Source organism: Engraulis encrasicolus, chromosome 7 (genome assembly GCF_034702125.1).
Source record: "Engraulis encrasicolus isolate BLACKSEA-1 chromosome 7, IST_EnEncr_1.0, whole genome shotgun sequence".
Lineage (NCBI taxonomy): Eukaryota > Metazoa > Chordata > Actinopteri > Clupeiformes > Engraulidae > Engraulis > Engraulis encrasicolus.
In genome coordinates this window covers 7946325-7961118 of record NC_085863.1, presented here as the reverse complement: position 1 = coordinate 7961118, position 14794 = coordinate 7946325, and the positions used below count along the sequence as shown (strand labels likewise).

At 43.2% G+C, this 14794-nt stretch overlaps 2 protein-coding genes across 3 annotated transcripts; both read left to right on the top strand.

Annotated features, from left to right (window-relative positions):
- Positions 1 to 1095: 1095 nt before the first annotated feature.
- Positions 1096 to 9119, top strand: LOC134451937 (ubiquitin carboxyl-terminal hydrolase 37-like). 2 transcript variants are annotated; one of them, XM_063202333.1, is made up of 14 exons: positions 1096 to 1171; positions 1912 to 2164; positions 3525 to 3612; positions 4228 to 4344; positions 4514 to 4640; positions 5149 to 5273; positions 5568 to 5664; positions 5768 to 5847; positions 6045 to 6134; positions 7034 to 7080; positions 7477 to 7529; positions 7860 to 7914; positions 8427 to 8559; positions 9021 to 9119. In XM_063202333.1, exons 1-14 carry the CDS (start codon positions 1136 to 1138, stop codon positions 9025 to 9027), a joined length of 1308 nt encoding a protein of 435 aa, XP_063058403.1. In that variant the 5' UTR covers positions 1096 to 1135; the 3' UTR covers positions 9028 to 9119. The 2 variants fall into 2 exon arrangements, with proteins under 2 accessions (XP_063058403.1, XP_063058404.1); XM_063202334.1 differs by lacking the exons at positions 7477 to 7529; positions 9021 to 9119 and having other exon boundaries at positions 8427 to 8541.
- A 233-nt stretch (positions 9120 to 9352) lies between these two features.
- Positions 9353 to 14588, top strand: LOC134451935 (spermatogenesis-associated protein 22-like). The gene is made up of 7 exons (XM_063202332.1): positions 9353 to 9599; positions 10810 to 10947; positions 11257 to 11461; positions 12452 to 12986; positions 13098 to 13224; positions 13550 to 13647; positions 14256 to 14588. The coding sequence occupies exons 3-7, from the start codon at positions 11352 to 11354 to the stop codon at positions 14445 to 14447; spliced, it is 1062 nt and encodes a 353-aa protein (XP_063058402.1). The 5' UTR covers positions 9353 to 9599; positions 10810 to 10947; positions 11257 to 11351; the 3' UTR covers positions 14448 to 14588.
- Positions 14589 to 14794: the final 206 nt, after the last annotated feature.

The following is a 14794-nucleotide window of genomic DNA, read 5'->3' as shown; positions in this document are numbered from 1 at the left end:
CTCGGAACAAAACATTGATACTTCTGCTTGAATAATCTTTATCTATCCTCTTAAACAGCATATTTGGAGCCCAGCGCATATCATGACTGAGATCAGAAGATATTTACTCGCTACCATGTTGTTAGATGGTCAACTGAGGTCCCGTGAAACGCGGAACTAAGGGGCGGGACTTTCGAGCTCTATTGGCTCTTGTTACCAGAAAGGCGGGAGATGTGCGGGTAGACGCCATATTTGCGTTACGAATCTTCACCGTTAATTTCTATGTACCTGTCCTATCTCCCCTTACTAGAATATTTCTGACAATAAAGACGTATTTTACAAAGATCTAGTGAGTTTAAACATTCAAACTAAGTGCTGTTGGAAAGGATAATCTATCCTGTCTTTAGGAAAAATAAAATGAAACGATGATACCAATTCTCCCCCAAAGCAATGGCAGCATCGTGGTTGAGCTCCATGGGACCCCATTCATTCTTCCAACAGCCTCTGCGCTCCTTGGCGATCATCTGCGCTGTCTGGATGGCGCCACTTAGTGGACAGTACCACCCGGAAAAAGTCTCCAGATACCTCTCTCGAGACCCTCTCTGATAGCCTACTACCTGGAAATCCATTCCATGCTCAGGTGGTCAAAATGAAACTAAAGTGGTGGTCTCACGCAACTGAGAAGTCTCAGAAATGATGTTAACTTTTGTTTACTTTAAGTATGCTAAACTACAAATCATGACAGAAAATAGAAAAGTGTGTTAATCGTTTTTATTATTTCAATCTGTGCTAATGCTGTGTTATCCATTTTTCAAATGTGTTGAGGAAAAAAAGACAAAGCAGCATAGTGTATTCTCATGTAGGCCTTCATAATATTTAAAGCAGACGCTTTTTTTCACAGTAAAGAAAATGTTCAAATGAATGGAAACGTGGTGCAGGAGCCCGCGCTGCTTTGGGACGTCAGTGACGTCACACGATGCTCAGCTGAGCCATGAGGGGCGACGATGTCACAATGGTTGATGTCAGTAGGCTATACGCAATAAACGACGAGTGTAAAAGAATGTACAGTAACATACAATAATCACATCTAAACATTGAATACCTCATTTCATTGAAGACAGACTTACAAGACAGACTACTTAGATGTGCGTTTAAAATGGGTAAATGTTGCAGCAAGTGTTGCAGAAAGCAGGTAAGATTCTGTAACCTATTAGGCCTATTATTATGTAGCCTACTATAATGCCTATGTCTCATAACTAGTCAGGAGATTCATGTTCGATTTTATATATTTCACTTATTATATTATTTAAAGGCTATGATTTACTATTGCACAACCCCCTCTGACATCCACACACCTCACAGCATAGGTCTAACATAGGCCTAGGCCTACAGTGGTGCTCAAACTGTGGTAGGCCTACGCGTAACACTGGTGGTACTTGAGACATTTCTGGTGATACTTAGAAGAATTCATTTTTTGTACATTGATTTGAAGGCTGATCAAGTTGTTGCAGTCGAAAATGTCTCTTTGGTCTCAAATTGTGTAATATTGAACTGTATGAATCTGAAAACATAATGCAGAATAATAGGCAAGCAAGAAAACAAACTTGCACTGAATGTGACCGTAGCTGTTGATGCCGTTATGAACCTCTCCTGTATTGACTGGAAAAAGTGAATGAAAGACATTTGCTGTGATATTCTAATGTTGGTTGTCAAGGTGGTACTCAATATTTTCTCGGGTGGTACTTCACACAAAAAGTTTGAGAACCACTGGTATTGTGTGTGTGTGTGTGTGTGTGTGTGTGTGTGTGTGTGTGTGTGTGTGTGTGTGTGTGTGTGTGTGTGTGTGTGTGTGTGTGTGTGTGTGTGTGATAAAATCCATGATTGCGCACGTTTCCATTACAAAAATGTCTTAAATGCTTTTCCAAACTCAAGGAGAGTGATGACGAGGATGATTTTTACACCCCTGCGTCGGTGACTGTGACACCACCTCGACGGTCCTCCACACCTCCCCTGTCCATCCGGCGGAGCTCCTCCTGGCCCGTCTTTCCTCCCCCATCCACCCTCCCCTCCCTCTCTCCTCCTCCACCCACCACCCTCTCTCACTCCTGCCCCGACATTGACATCACCATCGCCATCGCCGCCCCCATTCCCTCCCCGCCTGCATCCCAGCCGCCTCCGGCTCTTGGTGAGTCTTCTGCCTCATGTTGCATACTGTAGGGCAGTAATCGATCACAATCAACATGTATTTATATTGCACAATATCACAACTATTCTGACAGTGTTTTCAAATACACATACAGAGGCTACATACTCACATACACCAGCTCTGCAGGATACAGAAAAGGCACAAATCACACACACACACACACACACACACACACACACACACACACACACACACACACACACACACACACACACACACACACACACACACACACACACACAGTAGGCTACTAATAGTCTTAGATTTGTTAGTAAGCAGTCGTACATCTAAGAGAACCATTTTATGACGGGCAACTTGGTTTCATTAGGTACAAATTAATCCAGTGCCACATTATTCCAAATTATCTTGTTGCCTGTTCAATTCTCAGCCAGTTGTCTGTTCAATTCTCAGCCAGGCGATCATTTAAACAGGCAAATCACCTGGTGGAACAGGAAAGGTCAAACTAAGTCATTTGGAATATGTGGGAATGGACTGTAGGCCTAAACTAATTACTCTAAGTTGCCCATCACTGATATAGGGCGTGAGTTTATTTATCCAATATGTGTTGTCGTCCTTGTAGTAGTCAGTTCAAAGGGAATGTGCTTTGAATGCATGAATAGTGTTTGAGTCCATACATTGCAATTCTCCTGTCTAGAGACAACTTTTGTGACTCATTTCATCCTTTGAGGAGGAAGGATTTTCCCCCGGTTCTAGATTTTTCCCCGAACATTCTACAGCTCCCATAGAACTCTGTGTTAAAAATCCTGTAGAGGGTTTGTGACATCATATGAGAACTCAAAACTCTAAACACAATCACATTATGTGATGGTACTCCTCAAAGGGTTAAAGGAACAGACCACCCTTTTTTGATTTTCACATATTTGCAGTATTTCCCAACATTATTCATGAATGTGCATATGATTTTCGTCTCAGTATTTTCAGTACTTAGATTTATTGGATCAGAATTATTAGCATAGCTTAGCATAATCACTGGAAGTAACTGGTATCTTTAGCATCAAGCCACAAGTGGTCACTGGACGGAATTAAATTGCCGTTTTACACTCTGGTGAATTTTACATTAATTTTAAAATGGTTTATAAGTACATTTGATTGTGTTTTATTTTGTACCATAGACTTGCATTGGAATGCCTAATGTGGCTATGCTGTTAAACGGGGTAATGCAAAAACATAGACGAAAATTATATGCACATTCATAAATAATGCTTGGAAATACTGCAAATATGTGAAAATCAAAAAAGGGTGGTCTGTTCCTTTAATAGACCTATCCTCATGGTCAGTGTCTGTAAGTGTAACTCAACCTCTTCATCTCTTTCCTCAGGCTCTTCCTCTCCCTCTGACTCTTCCTCTACCGCTCCTACGGAGTCGTCAGGGTCAGGGTTGCCTCTGGTCGTGGCAAAGAATCTGGGGTAAGCTTGGCCTGAACAATGGCCTCATTAGCTGTGATGGGCAACCTAGTCATTTGTAATAATCCTGTGCCACACATTCCAAATGACCTGTTCATTTAGGTAAAAGGAGGATAAATCACTGCACACTGGTCTTCTTTGCTGGTACTTTATTAGGTGAACAATGTGTTTCGCTATCCGTTTTGCTTCATTAGGTTCACCCAATAAACTACCAGCAAAGAAGACCACTGTGCTGTGATTTATTCCCCTTTTACTTGGATTACTTAACTTTACTGGTCACTACAGCTAGAGACAGCTGTGGCCTAATAATTCATTAATTAGGATGTTAGTTTAGATATCAGAGGGCTGCAGGTTCAACTCTGTAACCAGTAGGTAATGACTCTTGAGCAAGACACCTTACCCGACATTGCTCCAGGGGCTGTAAGTAGCTGTAAGTTACTTTGGATAAAAGAAGTGTAAAGTAATACATCACAACACATTATTTAAATACATGTCTTACACAGTATCCCTGCATCCACACCATAGCACTTTCAGAAAATAGGTCAGCTTGACTTGAAGACGAGAGTGATTTTAAGGTATGCTGTCAATTCCTGATTCCTACTCCTGTGTTTTCTCCAGTTTCCCCAACCTGGGGAACACCTGCTACATGAACGCCACCATCCAGGCTCTTCTGGCCATAAAGCCGTTCATAAACGATGTCCTCAACTGCTGGGGAAATGCTCCTCCCATTCTCAGGTGAGATGAATCACCTCCTCACACACATTCAGAGGAGATATAACACATTTCACAAGTACACCTTCCAAAACCGTCCAGTAGCAGTTGTGTTTAAAAGTCCATAGAGCTCCTAACACCCGCCTCATTACATTGAGACACACGAATGTAATCAAAGACTTTGAATGTGTAGGAGCATGGCAGAGCTGCAGATGGTTAGGCAGACCAGCGGCCAAGGGCAGACCAAGGGCATGCTGCTCACCACCATCCGCAGGAGCATGTCTGCAATCTGCCCGGAGTTCCTTGGCGACCGTCAACAGGTAAGACACACAACGTACCGGGAAACCACAAACATTTCAGCAGGCTCACTGTTTCGCCAGTGGAACGCTGTAATAGTCAGGCGGGGTGCGATTTGTTGAAGAACCAGAAGGGAGGATAAGTTTCAGATTTTAATCATTAACAATGGAGTTACATACCGCAAATATTAAAATCCTGTAGGAAAACCAGAAGGGGGGACAATCCCCCCCGTCCCCCGCTACAAATCGCACCCTGGTAATAGTCATTAGACAAAACTTCACTGTGATAGCACTACAGGACTACAACATTACGCATTACCTTTAGTAATAGATTACGACTTTGTCATTGCCATTGTGATAACAGCGATATTTATGACAGGAGGCAAGTTTGTCAAAAGCAAACTATCGTAGCTAACTGTACATGGGGGTCAGGCTATGGTTTGTGAGGTTGGTTTAGAAAAAATAAATGTCATGCATGTTTTCCCATATCTTCTAAAGGCATCTTTTTTTGTTTCTATAATGTCTACTGCAGGACGCCCATGAATTCTTCCTCTTCCTTCTAATTCAAATGAAGGAAGAGGGAGCCTCCCTGCTGGCCCATAGGTGTCCCGTGGCAAATTTGGAGTTTTACATCACCACTGTCTACAGATGTAGCACGTAAGAACTTCCACAACATCACCCACCAAGCAAAAGAAAAAAGAAAATGGGGGGTGAATGAAATATTAACCACTTGGTGCAAAGCCTCTGTTATAACCTTATCTTAATCGGGTAAGTTTTTACTATTTGTATTGTGAAAGCAGTGTTGTTATGACGTAGCTGAGAGTTTTCCGCAAAGAGTGAATAGAGAGTATAGTATAAGAAAAAAGTTAATAATAATAATAATAATAATAATAATAATAATAATAATAATAATAATAATAATAATAATAACGTGTTTTTGTGACCTGGAAGTTGTGGAATCAGCCGGGACAGGGAGGAGATGTTCAACCATCTGTCGTTGCCAGCAGAGGAGGGTGGTGTGGAGCACAGCCTTGACAGCTACTTTCAGGTCTCAATATATACAAAATACTATACCTGATTACACTGAGAGATACATTTCAGTATTAACTCTGTAATGCTGTAATTTTTTCCCCTTCCTTTTTCTCTCATAGACCACTGGGGTGGAATATGGCTGCCAGCTGTGCGCGGGCAGGCACGCAACAGCCAAATCCCACTTCACCACCATGCCAAAGTAAGCACACAAGCACACAACACCAACATAGATGTTTTGCTAATGACTGTATCATTAAAATATCACTGTGAACATTTACACAATTTTCTCGTCCATCACATCACAACACGTCTCACCTCACCTGAGATCACCTCACATATCACCTCTCTTCTCATATCGATGTACCTCTGTTGTCTTCCCCTGTGTTGCCTACACAGAATCCTCGTCATTCACCTGAAGAGGTTCGATTCTAAAGCCCGCAAAACAAGCCATAACATCAGCATCCCCCTCCAACTACGGCTCAACAGGTACTGTAAAGAACGCAGTAGCCATGGTTCTATTATTGTTTTGAATTCAGTGGTGTAGTCTACGTAGAACGCAGGTGTACGCAGTATACCCACTTCACAATTTCTGGGATTTCAGTATACCCACTTCAAATTGATTGATCCATTATTTAGAATAGGGCAAATATATGCAGTATACCCACCTCAAAAAATGTTCAAATATACAGTATACCCACTTCAAAAAAGTAGACTACACCACTGTTTGAATTGTTGTCATCCATACGAGATATGAGAATTCCATTGTTATGATTGTTGCTGCTGTGTTTTCAACATTCTGAAGAGCAGTCAGAGCTTAATGAACCCGTAAGTGCGCCAATTCCTTACGGTGGTAACAGTGTGTGTATATGAAGAGAAACAAATAAACCACATGAACTTGGACCAGCAGTTGTTGGAATGCCATTATTATGGGGACATTACAGGTACAATAGGCCACCCACGGGCCAGCTCATGCCAAAGTAAACCTGTGAAGCATACACAGTGACATCAATGGAAGCATGTCCAACATTTATTCTAATACTATACATATTACTCTAAAGAATACATAGTAGGTGGGGCAGCCGTGGCCTAGTGGTTAGAGAGTTGGTCTTTCAATCAAGGGGTTGCCGGTTCAATCCCCCCTGACCTCTCCCTACATCTCCATCCATGGCTGAAGTGTCCTTGAGCAAGGCACCTAACCCCACATTGCTCCAGGGACTGTAACCAATACCCTGAAACATACTAGTTGAACGTCGCTTTGAACAAATGAACGCGTCAGCTAAGTAAGTGAAATGTAATAACATTATCTGTATCATCTAACCTGGTCTATGATTGCTTTAAGAGAAGATGAACCAGTTCAAATTCACTAATGACTATTTCTTCCTCAGCGGCGAGGACGTTCAGAGGGCTTGGTCCCCACCTCCCATCGGCTCAGGTACCTGAAAACAATAACACAATGCTCACGTCATCACATCAAACAAGCAGGAACACATTTCTCTCCGATGAAATATGAGGAGCTGAGTAGCCTATATGAACCAACGTATAGTGATTCAAGCATAGCATTGCCTTAATATTCAGTTTTGTAGCCTATGTCAGTCATTTAAAATTCATGTAAAACGAACACAGGGCGTCTTTAAATCATGTGCTTAAAGGATAACTTCAGCCCCTTTAAATGTAATGTCTATCTGAAGTCATGTCATATAGACTACCGTTTAAAACAAAACAAAAACGTAAAAAAACCCAGGTAGATGCAGGTTTGTATGTATATTGTGTTTATGATGTCAGCACTGAGTTCACCATAGACATCTCATGTTTCTTCCTCACCCATCAGCCATGGACAGTGAAGGACAGGAAAGTTCAGGAGATAGAGTGGCGCCCACTGTGGTGAGGAGTTATAGTGGATAAGGACACAGAAAACAGACAACAAACACAAACAGAACCTAAAAGTTAATCCCGTCATTTGTAAAACATAGAATGAGATACTGTAGAGATTTTAACGTTTTTGCTATGTTTGGATGCCGCATAATGGTGAACACACTTTATATGTGCGCACATCGTAAAAAGTAGTTATGGCTACAGTATGTATCAATAAAAGTGTACGTATACTTATATACTATGATCCGAAACAATGAGTAGAAGTGATATAAAACGGGCAATTAATAAACCATGTTAAAGGAAAAATAACAATGAAATGACGAATTTGTGTTTCTACAGCACACGTACCATCTCGCCAGTGTGGTGTCACACTTGGGGAGCAGCCTGAAGAGGGGTGAGTGTTGTTAACACAGTAAAGCTGAAACCACTGAATTTTGGAAACAGTTTACTACTAAATGTTGCCCTTATAATGTGGACTAGAAATAACATTTCACAAATTGTTTTAGAGGTTTGCTGGCGTAAGCAAGTTTGCAGAAATCAATGGCTGTAATCTGTCTGACAACAGATACATACTTAGCGATATCGTACTTGTCTTGTAGTTTTTCTATTTGTCACTACGATCAAAGATTAAAAATATGTTTACTCTTTTGAAACGGCAGCAGTCAGGGTTTTCCCCTGGACTTTATTGTTAAGACGCCCTCTTTGCCCAAGGAAGACCTATTGTGTGTTGTGAATATAATTTCTTTAAAGCTTTACCAAAAAATTTCAGATCATATTTAATATAAAAACTGCACAGCATAACCTTTCTGATACCGCTGAGTCTCCACGACCTTGACTAATGACAATTCTGTGGAAAACACTGGTGGCATTTACCATAAACTCAAAGTTTGTCTTATTTCTCTGTAGGCCACTACGTCTGTGACTCTGTTGGAGAGGAGGGGAGCGGTGGGCTGTGCTTTAATGACAACAGCGTGAAATACGTTAAAGACATCGAACGTAAACGCCAAAGCACAGCCTACCTCCTCTTCTATGAGCACAGGTAAAGTATTCATACAGCACACTACATCATGGTAATTCAGTAGGAAGATGTTGTCGTGTTACCCCCCATGTCAATGTAGGGTTAGCAGAGCGGTTGTCAAACATTTTCTCCCCTTTTGTACTACCTTTGCACCTAACATTTCTTTGTCCTTAAATATTACTGGATTAAAAACAAACACAAATACTGTACTACAAATACTACAGAATACTACAAAATACTACAAATACTGTCACTGACTCACTATTGTCAATTTATCAAATGGTTATACTGTATATTACATCCTATGACAGCGTATTTTCAAAGTTTTATGCAAGCAGTCACATCTCTCTGCAACCCCTCCCTACTTCGGGGATCGATAGGTTATCGCCTCAGCTGTGGTAGCAGGAGAGTACTAGCTGTACACTTCTCCACTCCGCTTATTAACTGCCCTCACCTCCTGCTTTTTCCCCTCTGGTGTACAGGACATGAGGCCCCCTTCAGCGCTCCGACCACCGAGCGCGGGCAGCTCCCCAGACCCCACCACCTCCTCCTCCACCACTTCCTCCTCCACCACCTCCTCCTCCACCACCACCACCACCTCCACCACTTCCTCCTCCACCTACACGGGCTACAGAAGGCCCTGAGGGGCTCCAATCCCAGGTCTCCCGAGACCCCAGACCCCACCACCACCTCCACCACCACCACCACCACCACCACCACCACCACAACCACTTCCACCTCCATGGGTTACAGAAGGTCCTGAGGGTCTACAATACCAGGTCTTCCGAGACCCCAGACTCCACCAACACCTCCTCCATCACCACCACCACCTCCTCCTCCACCTCCACGGGCTACAGAAGGCCCTGAGGGTCTACAATACCAGGTCTCCCGAGACCCCAGACTCCACCACCACCTCCTCCACCACCACTTCCACCTCCATGGGCTACAGAAGGCCCTAAGGGGCTCCAATCCCAGGTTTCCTGAGAACCCACCTCCCACCACCACCACCTCCACCAATACCTCCACGGGCTACAGAAGGCCCTAAGGGGCCCTTATACCAGGTAAGCACACTACTCACAATAAGTATGCCACCTTTTCCCCAGGTGGATCAAGAATGGGTCAAGGTACATGGTCTTTAAACTGATGGCAGTCAGTATTGAACTGCTTCGTCTGCGTTCAGGCCGTTGGCACAGATGCAGTCCCACAGCCCGAATAGCATTCCACAGACTGAAGAGCCCTATCTCTGTCATTTCGTGACGTATTCACGAAAAAAATAACTTTAATTTTCGTGGTGTATTCACGTTATTGCCCGTTTTTCGTGGTTGGGCAACAAAACGCTGCCTATGCATTTGAATTGCCGTAACGTAACGTAAACGTTGTAACGTAACTGAGTGAGTAAAATACCCAGATATCAACATCCTTGGTAGTCAGTCTACCACACTGTGAGTGCTGCGTTAACTTTAGCATTGGCTGTTGTTGCTGTGTAACAGAGTTGCTTTGCTGCTGTGCTACAAATGTTACCTCAGCTTGTTGCTGTCCTTCCTGCTGCTTGATACAAAATTGCAAAGGCTTTGTTTGTACGTAGACTATAATTTTGTTACTTCTGCAAACAAAAAAGCAAACAAACAAGCTAAGGCAACAACAACAATAAAAAAAGCAAAAACAAAACAATTTATGCAGCTTTAGGCCTACTGGGTGGTACATTAGTTCATCAAATGATTGGATACATTGTTTAAAGGTGCACTGTGTAATATTTTAGTAGTTCATTTCCAGCCCATTCACAAATGTTACCTTTTTTAACAAATACTTACCACCCCCATCAAATTCTAAGAATTCATTATGACTGGAAACATTCATTTGATTCATGAAAAGGGGATCTCCAATATTTTGAATGTCAAGACATCGACTTTTTCAGCTGCACAACTTGTTGAGCTTTGGTCATATTCACGTCGGCAATAGGCAGCACAGTTTCAATGAGCAACATAGTTGCAATACCTACTCTGGCCACAATCCTAGTGCACTTTTAAAGGGCCAGCCTTAAGTTGTCTTTTTCTTTACAGGTCTCTGGATCTACCAGTGATTTCATTATTACAATGAAAAGGACTGACACACATCCAAAAACAACTGCAGGTAACTTTTTGACTCCAGTAACAGAAATAGGCCAGGTCAATTTTTGTGTGACTTGCTATTACCATGCCTATATGTTTAACAGACAGGCGCGACAAATCATTGATCCAATAAACTGACTGTTTTGCACCATATTTTCTGCAGGTTGCCTTTCAGTGCCTTTATTTAACCAAAGGAAACGCAGCAGGCTTCCTCTTACATCGACTCCTGTAGAAAATGAATTCTGCTCTGCGGTTGACTTTGATGATCAGATTGACTTTGCAGATTCCTCATTTTCGTCAGGTGTAGTAGGCTATTTTTTTTACACAAGTACACCACATTATTATGCACAGGGCAACTACAGATGACTGTACAGTAGGCGATGTACAGCCTATTAAAAATCACAACAGAGAAAGTAGTCGTACCATGCCTCTCATTAATAATCATGGCCGTTTATGAATTCGCTGTTATCAGAATTGCAATGACTAAGTTATAATGTATTACTAAAGGTACTGTGTAAATATTACAGTAGTGTAGTGTTTACTGCGTTCCACTGGTGTAAATGTGTGCATTATGAGCCTACACTGAACCCAACCCATGTTCTCCCACTAGGCAATGCAGCGTATGCTGCTCAGAATCAGAACCAACGGCCCCCTGGACCAAGGCCCTCAGCTGCGGCTGCACAAGGAGGTCAGTGGAACAGGCCAATGAAGCAGCAGCAGCCTCCGCAGCCCAGCAACCCACCTGTCCGTCACACTGGACCCGTTGCCAGGGGATACGCCCCCCTGCCTCATCCTCACAAACCTGCCAACACATGGTAATCATCAATCACATTTACTATTGCATTGCTATCTACTTGTGCAAGAAACGTCTCAAGGATATCAATCTACTGTCCACCACACTACTATTAATCTACTACATTTGATATAGAGATAGCTGGTAAATGGACCCTGCCGTGGCCTAACGGTGCCGGCATGCTTGCTGCACCTTTCGTTCATGAACGTGTTAACATGCGTATTCATATCGCGCGCGTTGGACACGGCAGCCAAATGTGTGCGATACTGTATATTCAAATTCGCTGGGGGCGATCGTAACAACAGACTGCACAGTTCCACACGTTTGCTTCTGATATGAAAACAACAATGGCAGCAACTTTTAAGAGCGTCTCATTGAGTTTGTCCGAAATTTCAAACATTTGTGATCTACTTCCTTGTTGTACTTTGAAGAAGGAACGTGCACATATAGGAGTAGTAGCAGTAATGTTTCCTTGCCCAGGGAGTCCCTCTTTTTGTTTTTTGTTTCCCTTGCCGTCTGTGTTCTCAATTTCCGCATCCTAATGCTGCGCTCTCTGCCCCCTGGATGATACCACCAGTAACCTATTTTGCGTCTTGGTCAACTGCTTTTGAAGCAAGCATGTGTCGGTTGCTCGCGGAGACGCGCATAATTTACAAATTTACAATTTACGCATGCACACACACACACACACACACACACACACACACACACACACACACACACACACACACACACACACACACACACACACACACACACACACACACACACACACAAATTAGTGGCCCTTAGAAATGATATCTGTGTCAAATGTCATGCAGCTTTTATGTGTATGTGTTTGAGCTGTCTTGTGATGTGTGTTATTATGTGCAGGCTGCTGGACACTTCAGTTTCCCTTTAGGATTAATAACTCTTCCCTTTATGACTCTACTTTTACTCTACTCTACTCTACTCTACTCTACTCTACTCTACTCTACTCTACTCTACTCTAACTCTACTCTCCCCTCCCCAGGTCTCAGCAGAGAGCTCCAGGCAGGCAGGAGGCTCCAGCGCCCAATCCTCCCCACAGCCACAGCCACAGCCACAGCCAGGGTCTGGGCCAGATCCAGATCCAGAGTGGCCCCTCATACGGCCGAGGACGAGGCCTGCAGCCTGGCCAAGGGAGGGGTGCAGCCACTGGCCAGCAGCAGTCCAGACTCAAGCCCATGAATCACCAGCAGCTGACAGTGCAGCAGTCGTTCAGCAGACAACAGGCCCAAGGCCCCACGGGGGCGATGCAGGGTGCTTCGGGCCCGTCTGGTGGCCCCCGTTACTGCCCTACCCCTGTCCCTGCCTCTGCCCCTGTCCCTGCCCCTCCTGCACCTAAGCCTCAGTCACAGCAGCAGGCACGGTGGCAGTTCAAAGTGTCACCGCGTATGGGGCAGACAACAAATAATCACAATAACTCCCATGTCATGCAGTCCACCCCACAGCAAGCGCGGATGGGGCAGTCACTTAATAACAGCACTACAGACTTCTACGGTGCACAGACAACCCAGCCACAAGAGGTAGTGTCTTTGTTATTGTTACCCTATTTTGTAATTTCCACACTATTTTTCCATGTTCCTCCATGTTCATGATGGATAACATTTTACTGTTATGTTGTATGTAACAAACAGGTTCCGCAAAGTCCAAAGAAAAAATCAGAAAGTGAGAAGTCTCTCCGGATCCTTACGTGTGTCATCGAGGGCATGAGACACTGGGTCCAGTTCAAGAACAAAGCTCCTATGCTGTTTGAGATTTTTGGTAAGTCTAGACATTGATGTATCGGCTGACCTTTCTATTAAACTGTTAAGACACTGCGTTATAAATGTGCTATTACCAGAGTGGCAATGACAACTCGTAGTACTAAAGGCCCTGTGTTATGTCATAGTATTGTAGCACAATGTTAGTTAACTTTTCAATGACTATTACAGCGAGCCACTGGAGGTACGGCGTGCATTAAGGAGCTAAACATTAGTTAACACACAAAGCGAGCAACACTTTCAAGACATTTTATGCGCTGAAAGAACTATTTCTTCAAATGATACATTTCTTGCGTATGACTAAATGGTCTGTCGTGTCTCCTCAGCATCCCTGGACTCCGCAGTCACTGATGGGAAGTTTGGTGCCAAGCATTTCCTCCTGCGGACAGGAAGGGGTCTCGTGCAATGTGTTTACTACGAGCATGTGAGTTCTTCACCTCCACACAGATTAGATTCGAGTTTTTCAACACTAAGAGCGTAAGCCAAACTTGTTCCTCCCATCCTTTGCTGTTACTTGTGGCTTCATTATGCAAGGCTCAACGTCATTGATGATAAAAAAAAAATCAAAAGCAAGAAACAATGGTCATTATCTCATTTGCAATTGGGATATTTAAAGGTGAAAAGCTGCTCAAAAGCTGCTCTGCCGAGGTTGACAGTGGACAGTGGACCTAGTCAAGAGGAAAGGATGGGAGGAGTTAGGTTGACTTGCACCCTAGGTGACAGTGTGAAGTGCTGAGGGATACTGATCCACATTTAGCAACCTCTTGGCATTGTCTGCCCCTGTGGCAGTAGTTTGCTGTTCATTTTTTATTCCACAGACCACACAGTATAGTTGTGATATTGTGCTGCGATATACAGTAAATACATTTTTATTGATTTGATTGCACATCTTATATTGTTTAGTACAGTGTGCTTTTTAAGAGCTGTGTGTACTGTGTTCAGGTTTGTGTGTTCATGTGAAGACTCCACAGTGCCTCAGTGTAGCTCTCTCCTCCTCAACACGTTCTCTGGTCTTGTGTGTGTCACCACCAGGACCAGGAACTCCCCAAGCTGTTCCGTGGCCTGGTCCACTGCTGCGTGGGGAACTACGACCAGCGTGGCGCCGTCTTCACCTGCGTCTCGGTCCGCCTGGCCTCCCGCCACCAGCAGAAGAACTCCCAGGAGGCCATCAGGGCATCGGACGAAGAGATGCGACAGGTGGTCCAGTCTCTCAATGAAATATGACCAGCGCCAGTCAGAACACTGACTGGACAGTTTGTCAACTAATTATTAAATTGAATTATTATTATTATTATTATTATTAAATTTGGTTGTAACAACTTCTTGCCTGTCTCTGTTGTGTTAAAGTATTCATTCTGGAAAGGATACGTAGTAATTCATTGGTTCATTCATTCATTCATACATTTATTCATTTATTTATGTAGTTATTTATGTATGTTCAGATTAATTTAAAAATATGTAATAGTTGTTGGTAAATACTCACATTGACTGTAACCAGGGATCTAAATTATTATTTTTTCATCACCAGCAAAAGTGGCTGCAAGTAGATGTTACTCTTACTAGCCAAACAC

Excerpts from the sequence above, each read along its gene's own strand:
- LOC134451937 (XM_063202333.1), top strand. The coding sequence starts at position 1,136 with ATGGGTAAATGTTGCAGCAAGTGTTGCAGAAAGCAG. Across the intron at positions 4,641-5,148 it reads TCCTTGGCGACCGTCAACAG|GACGCCCATGAATTCTTCCT; the intron begins GTAAGACACACA and ends TGTCTACTGCAG. Across the intron at positions 5,848-6,044 it reads CACTTCACCACCATGCCAAA|AATCCTCGTCATTCACCTGA; the intron begins GTAAGCACACAA and ends TTGCCTACACAG.
- LOC134451935 (XM_063202332.1), top strand. The coding sequence starts at position 11,352 with ATGAAGCAGCAGCAGCCTCCGCAGCCCAGCAACCCACCTGTCCGTCAC. Across the intron at positions 12,987-13,097 it reads AGACAACCCAGCCACAAGAG|GTTCCGCAAAGTCCAAAGAA; the intron begins GTAGTGTCTTTG and ends TGTAACAAACAG. Across the intron at positions 13,225-13,549 it reads TATGCTGTTTGAGATTTTTG|CATCCCTGGACTCCGCAGTC; the intron begins GTAAGTCTAGAC and ends GTGTCTCCTCAG.